The sequence below is a fragment of the Tamandua tetradactyla genome, chromosome 13 (assembly GCF_023851605.1).
Source record: "Tamandua tetradactyla isolate mTamTet1 chromosome 13, mTamTet1.pri, whole genome shotgun sequence".
NCBI classification, from domain to species: domain Eukaryota; kingdom Metazoa; phylum Chordata; class Mammalia; order Pilosa; family Myrmecophagidae; genus Tamandua; species Tamandua tetradactyla.
In genome coordinates, this window is record NC_135339.1 from 43212010 (window position 1) to 43228842 (window position 16833).

The following is a 16833-nucleotide window of genomic DNA, read 5'->3' on the forward strand; positions in this document are numbered from 1 at the left end:
TACAAAAAAATAAAAAGGAAGATTATAATTCAGTTGATGAGATCAAGCATTTTCTACATTTCTGGTATTCACTAAGTTTTTAAACAGAGTAATGTTTCTCATCACTGGGCTATAAAAAGACAAAAAAGAAAATAGTCTGTTGTTTACTTTCACGACTGATTTTAAATTTTACTGGGGATAGGGAATGACTTCTTCTGAATTTCAAGCTGCTAAAGTCCTCAATTTGACTGATTCTGACAGGAAATAAGCCTAAGCCATATTGCTAAATGAGCAAAAAATCAAGTAAGGACAGACATCTCTTCATCTAAGACAAAACACCAAGAAATTCTAAAAATTGTATTGGCTTATTTGCGTAAGTATCAACTGTAAATGCATAGAAAAATTCTAGAAATTTGACCCAGTCTAAGCACTTATCCCTAAAGAGGGAATCACAAGTGGTGAGTTAAGGGGTTGAGTTGAGTCCCTTTTATATTACTGTGACCACACTAATTATCAGTAGGTAAGCCTGGTGCAGATATCAAAAACCTTTAAAATGCAAGAATATAAGCTACAGAGACATTCTATAACATAAGGAGTTCATGTTATATACTCACATAAATTCACTGCTTTGTTTCAATGTCCAAAATTTTCTTTAAAATTCCTTAAATTTTAACTCATGGCTCATTCATTTGATCTGTAGAAAAAATATTTAATGACAAGAAAAAATATGCATAGCTTATTACATTTTAAAAATACACAGTATTCATACCCATATTTTTTAGCTTCTACCATGTACCAGAGACAAGCTAAATGAGAAAGATAGACAAAATTATAGGTTCTGTTTTTCATGGAATTTCGAAGTCTAGTGAAGAAAGATGTTAAAACACTAATTACAATAAGGGGTTAGGTTTAGAGCAAGATAATTTACTTTGCATAGAATGATTCCATTTTTATTTTAAATTGTATAAATATAGCAAAAGGTGGAAATTTGAAGAATTATCATGATTGATTTCTTTCCTAGTAAGGCTATAGTTCACTACATTTACAAAAAGTCTTTTTTCATCTCAAGATCATTGACATGGAATATTTTTTGGCATATAAAATCTTATCAAATGAGAAGATGAAAACTAAAATTATTAATTTTATTAAATTGCTAAAAATATACTCTATAAATGGACAGTAAATAATTTCCTAACTGATTTGATTGTCTTTCACATTTTCTTTTTTTTTATTATATCTACTTGAAAGGTTTCATATTAGAGATTATGGGATTTGTCAAATTGCTTATCATAAGTTAATAAGACAAAGGGACTCTATGACCTCAGACCTATGAAATGAGCTCATAGATTATCAATGTTTGCTGGTTTTAATATTGAAAAGAGTAGTTTATCTCTTCCAAAATTCTGCCCTCCAAAGTAACTAAATAGTGTGTTTTTTATGCTTCTTTTTCACTGTTAGTTTTACTTTGGTCCAATTGCTAACAATGGGAGTCATATCCAGAAATTTTCCCAACAAAATCTGGCTTTTAAATATAATGTTTAACTTGTCATCACAGACTTTGTAGATATAAATAAGCTTGTCTTGTAGGATTAAACATTTTTTTAAATACAATCTTGTTTCACTTGCCCTACTTTTTTATACTCATCATCTCATTCATTAGTGATTTTAGGGGTCATAGTAAGACAGATTTTTGAACCATCTGGTTTAGGTTAAATAGAAAAGGAGAGAATTTTTTGGGAGGTTTGATACTTGGATCCACTAAAAAGTAAAAGTATAGTATTAAATTGGTTTTAATTCCTTATGTTGATTCTAATTCATTCAGGGGTATCAAAGTTTTTCATTTATTTTCTACCACTAATTTCTCACATCAATCTTACATTTGGACATTCATTTACATTCTCTAAATTAGAGAAACGTGCTGAAATTCCGTGTAGCCTTTTATGTGTCTGGAGAGCTGAGTTTGACCCCTAGGTCTGTCTATAACTTACATGCTTTGTAGCCTTGAATAAAATTAAACTTTTTTTTTTCTCCATCAATACAAAAATAGGTTTTAACATCTAGAGAGGCAAAATGTCATCAGGGTTAAGAATGTGGGTTTTGGAGACAAATACCTGATTAACACATCTGCAACAACCCAAATAGGACAAAACAGACAGTAGCAATAAAAATATTAGTCATTCTTGGCAACACACATATATCAGGCAGAGATTTTATATGTTATTTTTAAAGATATGGAGATGACAGACAATTAGATTGTTTCCACAGAGCTAATTTGAGTTTTATTTCCCTTTTCACTGAATCACTCTTTTTATATCATGCAAATAATACGTGTTTTTACTGGCTTCACAGCTGGCGTTAAAAATTAACAACTATGAGATGAATGTAAAATGTAAGCTTCTTTTGTTGTTATACAATTTTGCTTTACTTTTCTCCCCACCATCCATAAATTGTATGTGTGCTTGTATGTGTGTTAGGGAAAGGGATCCATTATAAAATTAGCACGTTTCATAGTATTATTCGTATGTCTTGGGCATGACATGATTGATACTAGAATAATTATTATAAACAATAAAAGGTGAGAGAAAAAGTCCTATTTAGTATGTCTTGCATATATGTATTATTCAAACCCTGGAAGAGCCAGACAGGACATGCCTACTTAAATCAGAACAAAGTCATTGGGCTGGAACCCTATATGGGCTAATTAGTGAAGAAATTATGTTTTGGAACCATATACTATACCTCTCACCCTGGTTGGCTATCTCTAAAAAAGCCTGCTGTGTATCACTGAGGGAATCATAGACAAGCATCCAGCAGAAATTAATCATGACCTCTGGATAGAAAAGAGGTCATTCACACTGATGATGATAGGAGGTCCCTGGTTCTGCCTGAAGAAAAATGCATAATTCCAGACTGGGCCCCACTGTAGTCCGGTACTGTTCTTACTGAGACAGAGAGAGTCATAAATATTTCAATCATGTACCCCCTTGGCAGTGTGCTTCCAAACAGTAATTTCAGTGCATAAAATAAACTACATACTATTGCAAAGAAAATCTAATAAATTAGACTAAAATATTATTGATATATTTAAAAAACAAATATAAGTAGTGCTTTATCCATGCATTATATAACATTATTTGACATTGGGTTTATTAACTACCATAATTAAAAATTAGTTATTAGCATAAATGATATTTTAAAATATCTTCAATATTAAAAATAACATGAAATGGAAATATATTGTGACTTTTCTTGGTACACTTGGTCACCAGTACTGACAAATACCACAGTGATGTTAGCTACTTTCTTAGTTGAATGTTAAATTACAATTAGAAGGAAGTGAAAATACTGTCTTCTAAAGGTCCAAATTCTAACACCATCAGAGAGATCTAGCTTGTACTGCCTGTATCTCCCATGGCAAAAATTTCATTATTTAATTTGGGAAAACACTCCTGGGTTTTAAAATAATATATTTTGCTTTTACTCTGAGTTGACTTCAAAAATTCAACTTTTCCAACAATGGGGAAAATATATCAATAAAAATTATGACAGAATTTAAATCCATTTCAATACATGTGCTTGCTGTTGAATCATACCTATAGTTTCTCATGAAGTTTGGAGATTTTAGAAGTCAATTGTAATGAAATCTTCACCTAAATTAAACTTTTTGGATTGTTATATGGTAAGATACATTTAAAAAAAATCAAGGGTTGGTGTTTTTGTACTCATACTATGACAATGTTGGGCTTTTCTAAGAAATTTATTAGAAATATCAATTTGTCAAACTTGCAGGAAAGAAGATAACCACATGCCTAATAATAGAATATTAATTTTACTTGAATAACATTATTTGTGGTTAAACAATATTTGAAATTCCCCAGCTATTAAATATTGCAGTGATATCTTTTTCTTTTAAACACTGCTGTTGAAGAATTTCAGTGGACAAGTGCAGACGTAATCTATTAATTAATCTATTAATGATTACCATGAAATGGAAAGACATGGAAGAGAAAAAAGTATAATGCATGTGTTCAGTTTATGAATCTTTTTCTCTCTTATTTAACTATTTTATTAGTCATTCCCTCAAACATCTTCACGTCTCATTTTCTTTATTTGAACACAGTTATCTCGTCTTACAATTTGCAATAACACATGTTATATTGCAGTGACTTTTTAAAAAAGATACTATGTTCAGAATATAGGTTCAAAGCTTAGTTGTTATTGCAATAAATTGGTTTTCATTTCCTCCTTGGATTGTTTGTTACTAATGTATAGAAGCATACTTAGTGTATAGAAGCACAATTGATTTGTTATGGGTGTATAGAAGCACAAATCTTTTACCCCTGCCACTTTGCTGAATACATTTATTAGTTCTGGTAGCTTTCCTATAGATTCCTCAGGATTTTCTCTATATAGGATCTTGTCTATGAATAGAGTTAATTTTACTTCTTCTTTTCCAATTTGCATGCCTTTCATTTCCTTTTCTAGCCCAATTATTCTGGCTAGTATTTCTAATACAATGTTGGATAGCTCTGCTGAAAGTGAGTGTTCTTTGCTTGTACCTGACTTTGAGGGAAACCTTTCAGTCTTTTACAACTGAGTATGATGTTAACTATGGATTGTCCCTAAATGGTCTTTATTATCTTGAAGAACTTCTATTCCTATTTTATGACTTTTACTCATGAAAGGGTGTTTTAATTTTGTCAAATGCCTTTGCTGAGTCATTTTAGATGATTGTGTAATTTTTAAACTTCATTCTAATAATGATATGCATTACAATGATTGATTGTCATATGTTGAACTTTCATTGCATTCTTGGTATAAGTTCCATTAATCAGGGTCTATAACCTTTTTAATTTGCAGTTGCATCCAGTTTGCTACCGTTTGTTGACTTTTTTATTTTTCCTTTTAGGCAGAACAAGACAATGGGCATCCTCTCCCTGCCTTTGCCAGTCTACATATTGAAATACTGGATGAAAACAATCAGAGCCCATATTTCACAATGCCCAGTTATCAAGGCTATATCCTCGAGTCTGCCCCTGTGGGAGCAACCATATCTGAGAGTCTGAATTTGACCACCCCTCTAAGAATTGTAGTTCTGGACAAGGACATAGAAGATGTAAGTTTATGCATATAAATATATATAAACTCTTTTTTGTTAACACACATCTTGTTATATTTATAACAATAGGAAGTATTACAAAGACATGTTTACATGAGCTATGGAACAGAAGACAAAGTCAGTACATGTGCAAACTGTAGTGTCATAATTTAGTTTGCCATGTGGGATATTGATATAGAGATAGACTTAAATTCAGAAACAGTTCTTTTTCAGTTTACAGATATTCAGTTTATGGGAGAAAATAACTGTTTCACTTGGGATTTGTTAAATCACCCTTTTATTTATTAATACAAGTTGAAAACAATTTTATATAGGACAAAATACTGATATGACAAAATGAATATAAAAATCAGGAAAGAAGCCTAGCATTTGATTTTTTGTGGACTTTTTACCCAATCTAATTGTATGTTATTAAAATATACACATTTGGGGCCACACAGCCCCCAGAAGCTCACACTTCTGCCACTAACTGTTTATGCCAATGCTCTGCAACTACACACATTGTCTCCTGTTTGCTGGTTTTGACAGTAGCTCCAGGAGTGGGAAATGATCCCAGGAAGGAAAATTGGAGGACTTTATCCGCTAGACACAGTGATGGTTATGAAGAATGGACAAAAATGTTATACCAGAGCAGCCAGATTCCTCCCCAGAATTTAATAGGAAAAGAAATTTAACTGTAAGACTTTGACACCATGCTTTAAAGAAGTGGATGTGAATCCGAAGCCTTTGTAGCCAGATGTTATTGAGAGAGCCCATTATCAATGAAAGAAAATGAAGCCTGACAGACAGCAGCAGAGAAGAGAGTCCTGTTGAGTCTAGGTTATTTATTTGGGTTAGGGGATTTTCATAGCTATTTTAACTCCTAAAGATTTTCCTTTGATTCTATAAGTTACACAATATTTTCTAAAATATCTTTTTTTTTAGCATAGTTTGAATTTGATTCCTGTTACTTGCAACTGAAAAAAGTCCTGCCTCTTAGCAATGCCTCCCTCTGCTGCTGTTCAATAGCACTTTTCTGCAGCCCTGGTAATTATCTGAAGCTGTGCTGTGCAATGTGGCAACCACTAGCCATGTACAGCTATTGAGCTGCTGAAATGTGGCTGGGCTGAGTAAATGATTCTTTGTATTTTGTTTCATTTTAATGAGTTTACATAGTCACATGTGTCCAGTGGCTAATATACTGGATAGCATAGCTATCTATTGGAGATAGAATATCTCCAATATTCAGACTATATAGAACTTTTCTAACAGTTTAATCAATTAAGAGGACAAGTCCAAATTTTTTGTTTTTGCTATTTCTGAAAAGAATGTATGACTCCTCAGCAGAGGCTTTGAAAGCAGATGTTGACCCTCTGCCTCTTCCCACAGGATGTTTTATTTATTTTATTTTACCATTTTTATATCTCCCTTTGCTTTTTTTCTACCCCCCCCCCCATATTTGTCCTCCTTAATCTCTCCCTTCTTCCATCTCTTTTCTTATCACGTACCTCAACAGTAAATAACTGTCATTGAGTTCTTGATACATTCCAAACAAGGTACTAAGTATTTGCCTTGCATTAGTCCCTTAAATCTCACTGTATCTATATATAGATATAAATCTACCTATACAGATATAATGGGAAGGCACTGTAAATATTCCCATGGTGTAGAGTAGGTATTGAAGCTATTATAAATGCCCTGACCACAATCACAGACTTAGTAAATGGAAAGGTGGACCTACAACCAAGGCCTATGGGAATCAAAACTCTTGTTTATAAGATCCAAACTGGATAGTCCCTATTTATTTTTTTTTATTTTTTTTATTTATTTTTTTTTTTAAAGAGAGGGAGGAAGGGAAGGAAAGACAGAGAAGGAAGGAAGGATGGAAGAAAGGGAAACATCTTTAAACATTTTCTTGTTTTATTATATTTTGTTTGTTTGTTTGTTTTTTACATGGGCTGGGGCCGGGAATCGAACCGGGGTCCTCCGGCATGGCAGGCAAGCACTCTTGCCCGCTGAGCCACCGCGGCCCGCCCCCTATTTATTTTATATAATCTGAAAATGATAATGGAGCATCATGACAAAATAATTGCTGATCCAGAATTTCTGATTTTTCTTTTAAGTAAAACCATTGATATTTTCTTAAGGTCAGAAAGTTTCTTTGATGATGATTTTTTGGGGGGTGAGTCTTAGTTGATCTTTACTGCCAAAATAAACAACTCAAGTAGTGTTAATTATTGAGTAAAAACATAGACCTTCGTTAGAAATTTTTATTGACTTCTTCCCAAGTTTGATTGTTTAGATCACCAAATTGAGTATTTTGCATGTGTTGTGTACGTGTGTATAAAATCACAAGTAGTAAATTTCTTTAAAGTTTTGTGTTAGAGTTTCACTTGCTCCAAATTAAATGATAATAGCTTTTTGAACTACAGAAATGATGATGTCCAGATAAGTAAAGATTAAATAGCAAGTTCCATTCTTACATTTTCAAAGTAATGGGGCCAGTGTTTTAGAAAGTTTAAACTTGTATTTTTAGCTCATTTTTTTATTGGGAAAATATTAAGGGAGGTGGGATATGAAAAAATGAGAAATATAGATAATATTTAAATTTTCATTTTTAAAGATTTTTTCCATGTATCTGGTATAGAATAAGTATTATTTCCTTTATGATAAAAGTAAAAATAAAAACTGCTATTGAAGGATCTTAAAGCGCTTAATTTTATTATTGTCATATATACACATATAATTCTAGGATTACATATTAGGATTGAATGCCTTAAATTTAAGCATGCTGGTATTAATTTGATCTAGATAGGCTGCATGTGTATATATATATATATATATACATGTATATATACATATAATGTGCATATAACACATTATACTTGTTTTGTTTTCAGAAAGAAAATATGTAGCTCCAGTTTTAGGAATACAAAATTGTGGTTACATTTTCGAGTGATATACTTTCAGAAGAAAGAGTTTTGGAAGACAATTTCATTTATAATGAAATTTTAGTTAAATTTCAGAGTTGTGCGGAAATAATCTAAAATCAATATACACACAGTTTGCTGAGAATTTTCCTGCTAGCACTAGGCCAGTTAATACACATTTGCCAAGCGCTAATAATGGCATAATTTTCATCAATAAATATATTTTAATCAGATTAATTACTTAATCACATTTAATGCCATTATTTAATTTGGAACATGAAATTTTAAAAAGTAAATATTGCCAGAACCAAATTAAATACTTATTTCCTCCTAATGGAGAAAAAATGAGGCACTAGAGGTATTTAGGTCCCTAGCATTCTTGATTATTGACATTTCCAGTGCAAAGTAAGTCTATTAACATTTAGATCTACTTCTTTCTGTAAGACTTGAGAAAGCCTGGGGATGTCTCTTTCAGATCAGAGATTCTTTTGGAGGTCACTGAACTTTTGAAGCTGATGACTTATATAAAGCTTTCTTTCTAGAAAAGTGCACATACAAACACAAATTACATGTTGGTTCAGGGGGTTTAAGGATTCCCTGAAGTTTAATCAGTTTCATGAGCCACATGTAAAAAGTCTTCAGTTCCTCAGTCCTCTTTAGAATATGCCTGGAGTTACCTTAAGTTTTATTGAGGCTAAGAAATAAATTTCTCAGGCCTGATGAAGTTCCACAGATTTTGATGTGGATATTTCTTTTTTGGCTTTTAATTGGATGCATCCTCATATTGTACGCAATGACTTGAAAATTTAGAATCCTTAAACTGAATTAAGGCACACCTTCATGAACCCAGTGGCTAGCAAAAGCTAAATCCTAAAGAAAAGAATGCAGTGGTAGTTTGTATGCAATAGCAACATTGTATATATCTGTACTTAGTGTATTTATATTATTTAATGGTTGCATGTTAAGCTCTATGCTTGCTTATGTGCATCCTTTTTTCTCTGGTTTTTCATTCACTTTAAAACTATTAAACTGATAGCATGTCCCACGGAACTTTGAAAGGACAGTAGGACGCACAAGGTAGTGCTGAAATGCACTATGGAGAGAGTTTGGGTATAAAACCTTTGGGAAATGCTCCTCTTGGTGCTTTACAATGCCAGTTACTTTAGTAAATTCTCCAAGTCGTTTATGGTGGGGGAGGTACAGAGAGGGGAAGCATTTTGTGGTGCTTAGATGGTTGAGCTTTGGAACACATAGCCTTGGGTTCAACTCCTGGCTGAATTATGTAACAGCGGTGCAAAATTGAAGGCCCCCATGTTCACCAGGTGTCTCTCTCATTCAATAAACTGCAATCCATGTCTTGGCTTGACATTCTTTTGGAGCCAGTGGTATGGGCATGGAGAGACTATTTCCCAAAGATGATGCTTCATGCACAGAGAATGACATGATTAATATTTTGTGTAAAAATGTTAAGAAATTAAGCAATATTTTTCTGGAAACTTATTTAGGCCCAACTCTTTCTAAAATTATCTATGGTGAGTGATTATAACTAGGTGCCCTACAAGTGGGCAAATATGTTCAATATCCTAGTGATGGAGGTTTCTAATATATATAATGTACAGTTTCTTTATATCTATAACTTTAAATAAATCCTATATAGTTAGAGATAGTTGAATCCAACTTCTTACATTATATGAAATATTTTCCAAATTCTATTCCTCAGGCATTTATTAAGTTTATTAGGCCACTCAAGCTAGAAATTTTGAGGTCTGTTTTTTCCTGTTACTTTTACTCACTACAATCAAGGAAGCTATAAGCTTTTCCTATTTTATCCCCTAAATACTTCTTAAAACTCTTTTTTTCAGCTCCATTCTTAGAAATACCATCCTATTGATCTTTAATTTAGATTCAACTCCTTTCCCCTTGCCTCTATTTTTTTCTTAGTCAAATCCATCTTTGACTAAGTCACTGAAGTTGTGTATTCTAAAGTTCAAATTTAACTATATCACATATCTAATGGCTCTTATTTCTCTGCGGAAGAAAATTCTAGCTCACAAGAAATTGAATGTATGGTGTATATGGCTTTCAGTTACTTGGTGCCTAAATATTTCTGCAGCCTCATTTTCTGAAACTTCCTCCTTTGCCTATGCTTAGCAACTATTTATACTTTTCTGCATATGCCAAGCTGCACCTTATCTAATTGCCTTTGTTATGTGTTCTATGCTTTGAAATCTTTCATCTTCCATCACCAAGCTGAATTTATGGTCACTGTTTAGAAGTCAGCTCAGGCATTTCCTTGTTACACAAACTTTTCCTGACTACTGATTCTCCAAGTTGAGTTTCATGCCTCTCATCTGAGCATTTCTCTAATTTTATACTTCCAACTATGTTATATGTGTCTTTCTTGTTCATTAAACCTAAACCCCTTGAGGACAGGTCCAACTGCTCAATCATTTTTTTATCTTGAGGAACTTATACACTTCTCATTACTTAGTAAGTGCTAGTAATTACTTAATGAAACTGATAAATTCAGGTATAAGTGAAGGAATGAAGATATTTAACATATGCTTTATGAAACCTAATGATGTTGAATTAGCTATTTCACAATATGGCCCATTCCATGGTTGAACAACTCTAGTTCGTAGTAAGTTCTTCATCATATTGCATTACAATCAGCCTTCTTGTAACTCACCCATTATTCCTTAACTCTTCCATTTGCCAACACATGAATAAATCTGTGAAATAGTCATTAATATATTGAAGATAGATTGATAATCTTCTGAATCATCTTTTTCCCACTAAGAACTCCTTATTTCTATAAAGTATGATCATTGCTGGGCTATATTAACCCAAAAAGAAAACTTCAAGACCCTTTTAATTTACAGACATGCTGTAAATTAAATTGTAAAAAAAAGACAGCATTTACTACATGCTGAAATCTTGCTGTTTCTTAGAGCCAGAATTACGGAAATTAGTCAGTATAGGTATAAAATGTTTGTGAAGAGGCAGAGAAATGTTGCTTTATACAGAGATCACAAACAGACATGGAAATTAAGCATCACACACAAAAACGAAATCAGTTACTGTAGAATTTGTTTTCTCAAATTCCTTCAAGAACAACTGTACCAGAGGGGAAATGCAAAGAAGAGATAAACCTGGACCAAAACTTAAGTTGTTGTTCTTCCTCCAATTCAGTGGAGAGTGAGACAAACTTTTAAGAAATAGAAGCAGGGATTGATGGGTGGTAATGTCATTAGCAGTATAGATTTTGGGTCAGGAAGAACTCTGAGTATCACAGTGAAATAGAAAATAAAAATTTTCCAAAAATGTACTCTTACCTCTTCATAGTTTCAAAATAGTCCATAACATAGGCATAGCAGATAACACACAAGGTTTTTAAGATGCATGTCTGAGAACACCAAGTATTCAGTAGCAGAGTTACCAAAAATTAATTAGTGAATTCTGGTTATGGAAATAACAGGATACAATAATCAATAAAGGTTGCACATTTAACTTTTAGAAAGACAGTGACTCAGCTTTAATTCTGTTTAAATTCACTTGCCTGTATAAGGTTCTATTGCTTAAAAATAAAGGCATATATGAGATTTAATTCAATATATGCTTACAGTTATTACAAACTTACATGCTTTATAAATATCACTGGCATATCATGTATGTTATGAAAGGTATCTCAATACTAAGAAAAAAAAATACACCTTGGAAAAAGTTGTTAGGTTCGTTGTATAGGAAAATGGTTTATTTTTTCCCTTGAACTACATTTGTTTATTTGATGTCATGTGCATGTCTGTACTAATTTATATTTACATTTTTATTTCGTGTTTAAATTTGCATATAGGTTCCACCTGGTGGCATTCCTGTAGGTACCAGGTGTTAATTTTGTGATTTGCTGTTTTGTTTATTGCTGTGGTTCATTGCCTCATTCTTTTTCTTTTCTACTAAAACAAAAAGGCTATTGCTCCATTATCGTCTATAAAGATGTCTAGAACTTAACTTTTATTATTGGTTATAGTAGTCTGAAATTTTGTTATGAACATGAACAATTATTTATTATCCATTGTTAGTCCATGACAAATGTTTATATTTCATCATGGCAATCTTCTGAAAGATTCTAAAGTTGGGGTTGAGGGCTTTTGAACAGGCTACTTCAGACTGCTGTATTAATTCAATTAATTAATTCATTCATTCATTCAATTAATTCAAATTGACTGATGAGATGAAAATTTTTTGTTATTCACCTGTTATGCTGTGTCTTTTATATATATGCACATAGTATGCATACATATGTATGTGCACATGTGTGCATATATAATGTGTTTTGTGCATATATATGAGTATGCATTTTATCTTGTATATAATGTATTTGATTCCTATTGTAAATATTGTAAGAATATTAATATTTTTGAAAGCAGTTCTTCTCTTTGATGGGACATTTTTGTTTATTTTGTTCATATATTTTTAACTTTGCTCATGTATATGTGTTTAACATTGCATTCATATTTTTGAGTGCTGAGTGCATATCAGAGTTTGTTTTTACCTTTGCAGAAAATGATAATTCAATGAAGCAATATATCATATTTTTGGTATACAAAAATGTATATTTTAGAGTAAAATAAATATTACTTTATGATTGTGGGAAAAAAGAACATTTATTAATCTGCCTTTTGTGGACAAATTAATTTGGAACATTAATGTCTATTTAAAATGAATATATAGATACAAGAACTATATGAATTCTACCATCTCTGTCAGAATATTAAATCAGAATATTAAATCTTTCATCCACATCCTAATTCATGCAAACAATGAACATGTAATTTACATGGTCAGAGATATCATATTACACAAATATTGACTGAATTTGACTCCCTTAACTGTAGGAATTGTAAAATTCAGATTTATTTATGAAATCCAAACTCTAGGTCAAGATGCAACTTGACTAAGAAAGAATTAGTTTAGTAAGAAAATTGATAAAAGTAAAACTTTGCCTTGATGTGCAGCCTGATTCTTACCAAAATTTGGTGTGTTCCCAGACTTATTGTTTATCAAGAACTGCAAAATCTCAATCGTAAATACTATCAATCAAAAAATTAAGTTTCTTGCTATTGGCATTTATCCATTGAAATTTGATGTTGATCCTACATGAACTTTTCATAAAATTAATAAAATGATACAGTGTCCTTTGGTGAAACACTCATAATGTACCACATCTGGAACATTATGTGCCACATTTGTCCTTATACATATATCTCAATGTTTAACATTTCAGGTTATCAAATAGGAGAGAGTTTGTTTATGGAGTCCTGATGACCATCATCTTTCAGATAGTAAGCATTTGACAATGAAAATCCTGGGGCATTCATAGAATTATCAAAATGAAATGTTGTTGTTTGTGAGACAACAATCTTACACTACAGTCGCATATACACACTAGTTCACAACCTAACACTAATTTCAGCATTGAGCTATCACAATGCCTGATATAGTGAAAAGACTGAAAATAAATCATGGTGAATATATTAATGAATATATATAATAAATTTACTAGCAGAAGCTAACTGTTAAGGAGAGGATTAAGTATAAAGGATGCAGAGGAGAACAATGATTTGAACAGAAGAGTAGTAAATATTTTGGTAAGCAAGTCATATAGCAAAATTTTCACAGCTTGAATCACTGTTGGCCTACAATTATGAGAAAGCATGCTCGAAGACAGTAGCATTGCTGTGTACTCAGAGAACAGCAAAAAATAGATGAATTTAAAGCCTAGTTATAGTATAAAATCAAGGATAAACACTAAAAATGACATATTATTTAGCTTTTTATTAATTGCAACTGCATGTTAACTAACTTTTGTGATCTCTAAATTAATCATTGAATTTCATCACAGTTGACTCTAGCATGTAACAAGATAATAAGACTCCTCAGAAAATGTGGTCCAAAATATGTTTAGTTATATTAATCTCACAGCTTACTTTTATAACTAAATAACCTAACTTCATATTAAGTAACACATATGATTAATTAAAAAACCCAACTTTCTAGCCAACATGAGTAATTGAGTTCATGACACTGCAATGAAAACAACTGATGTACCAGTTTGAAAACATCAGCATGTAAAGCCTCTTAATTGTTTACATCTCTCAACAACTTTAATCATTTTATAAAAAACAGATCAATGGAAATTATCAATTGGTTTTATTGTTTCAGGGTAAAATTCATACACTGAACTTAAACTCCTAGACATGGAAACTATCCCACAATGAGATATTATGGATATGTAACTCATTTAAGTTCAAATGAAAACATTCAAAGTTATTTGAAATATATACATATTACAGGTTTTAAAAGATGCTTTTCTTGTTTTATAAACAACAGTGATGCGATACATTCAGGTATATTTTGGGTTAAAGCATTTCTGCTTTTATTACACTGGTACACTTTTCAACATTCTTACTTTTATGTAGACCTTTTTAAAAATGTATCTATTTTGGCGGGCCGCGGTGGCTCAGCGGGCAAAGTGCTTGCCTGCTATGCCGGAGGACCTCGGTTCGATTCCCGGCCCCAGCCCATGTAACAAAAACGGAGAAACAGAATACAATAAAACAAGAAAATGTTTAAAAATGTTTCCCTTTCTTCCTTCCTTCCTTCCTTCTATCCTTCCTTCCTTCTCTCTGTCTTTCCTTAAAAAAAAAAAAAAAAAAAAAAAAAAAAAAAAAAAATGTATCTATTTTTTGTCAAAACAAGTATTGAATAATTCCCTTCTCTCTGTTCAGTCCTCAGTCCTTGACAGCAGACTTAGAATAGTGTTCTCTGATAAAATTATCTCACATTTTGCTTTACACTATGGCATAATATTTTTTAAAAAGAGATGAATTTTCTATTTCTGTACAGATCAAAGTGATTATTTCTTTCTCTATAAAAACACCTTAAGTCCCTATATTATACTTTTTGCTGTTTTGCAGTGTTCCTGATAGGCCACTGTCACTCAGTATTTCCCTTCTATTTGTCCCAACTGCCTTCCAATTTCACCATGCAGAGACCCAGGCATTTCCCCTTTATGCCTTTATTCTTTCTCAGAATTGCAGAGATTAATGCCTTCTGATTATAGAAGAGAGTGGGTTGTTTCCTACATACACGAAAAACTGCAATCCTTGTCTTTCAGGGTGGCAATAAATTTGTGAAAGCTTTCCAATGCTAAGTTAATTGTCCCTCAAACTTGGAATTTTTGCTATCACCTCTCTCTTTGAGTATATATCATTTTTTCTAGACTCTCTGAGGTAAATTCATATATATTTATCTTAATAATCTGAAACACTTTAATTAAAATAAATACTGTATCTCCCTTTACAGACTTTATAGCACTAAAAAACAAGTATGGTATTTATAGGTAATGTATAATAAATGACCAATTTTATTCTTATTTTTCATTATCAGTGACAACAGTACACTTAAATGCAGTTTATTACTACAAATGAAGTAATCAAAAATTGCTATAGCTGAAATTCCAAATTTCAATTTCTTTTCTTTGATTTTATTTCATATTTCTCAAGCCCATTGCAGCGCTGGAAAATATCGGTATTGAATATGCATTCAAATGTATTCATTGAATTGTTTCCTTCTTTCTATTCTTTTTACATTAATTATACTAGCTCTTATTTCACTATTTTGTTTTCACAAAATGGGTCATTGTATATTCGGTCGTTTAGGTCCTTTATGGGTTAAAATCGAATCAATTCTCTCTTTTCTTCAGAAATTCTTAATAGATTGAGATACATTTATTTCTGTAATAAAACTTTAAGATAAAGTTACTTCTCGCCTGCCATGCCAGACTTGGGTTCGATACCCAGAACCTGTCCATGCCAAAATAATAATAATAATAATAATAATAGCTGTTATTTATTCAATATTATGAATCATGGCTTTTTTTTTCCTAGACAAAAGACTCAGAAGTTCACCTTTCTCTGAATGATTACACCTCGGTCTTCACCGTCACGCAGGCTGGTATCACTCGCTACCTCACCTTACTTCAGCCAGTGGACAGAGAAGAGCAGCAGTATTACACCTTTTCGGTAAAGAGCTTTCAAATTTATATATAAGTGAAATATTTTTAATGAAAATGTTCAATAATTTAGGGAGGAAAATATAATATTTTCAAGTGAAACCAGAGAGAATACCAGGAATAGAAATTTCACATGCATTTCCTTTCTCTGTAAGTTTGTGCAGCTATATAGCCATTATTTTCTAGGGCAGAACAATAATTTTCAGGACACAAGCAAGAAAAAAGGGAATTTCAGTCATCAACCTACTTTCATCATGACTGAAACTGAAGTATAAGTGAGAAACCATAGAGTCAAGAATTGTTGCAAAATCTTTATTGTTTTTGCATTTTCAAGTTTTTGGCATAAGGTTAAGCCATTTGGTTCTCCACTGAAGATGATCTCTTCCCTCACAGGGAACATTTAGCAATGTCTGGGGGGGCCTTTTGGTTGTCATAACTGGGAGTGGATGCTATTGAGGAGTAGCCTCAGAAATTTTGCTAAACATCTTGCAATGCACGAAAAATAACCCAAAGCAAACAGTTATTTCCTCCAAAATGTCAGTGATATGGAGATGGAGAAAACCTGGGTCAGGCTAATCAAAGCAAAAAAAAAAAGCAAAACAGCAAACGATCTCAAAGCTATGATGACAAGTAGTTTTCATGAGATAGAAACACACACATGAACATATATAGATATAGGACTAGTAGGGCTGAAACATGAATACAAATAAAAAGGAAGTTCTGATTTTTATTCGAAATCCTTTAACCTGAAG

The 16833-nt window shown here is 32.1% G+C and overlaps 1 protein-coding gene across 1 annotated transcript in view; it reads left to right on the plus strand.

The window, feature by feature from the left end:
• PCDH15 (protocadherin related 15) overlaps positions 1–16833 on the plus strand; it is a 1748268-nt gene that overhangs the window by 1370839 nt on the left and 360596 nt on the right. Inside the window, exons 13-14 of the mRNA XM_077125289.1 lie at positions 4889–5095; positions 15957–16091. Of these exons, the coding sequence (XP_076981404.1) occupies positions 4889–5095; positions 15957–16091 (342 nt within the window). The remainder of the gene's footprint in view (positions 1–4888; positions 5096–15956; positions 16092–16833) is intronic.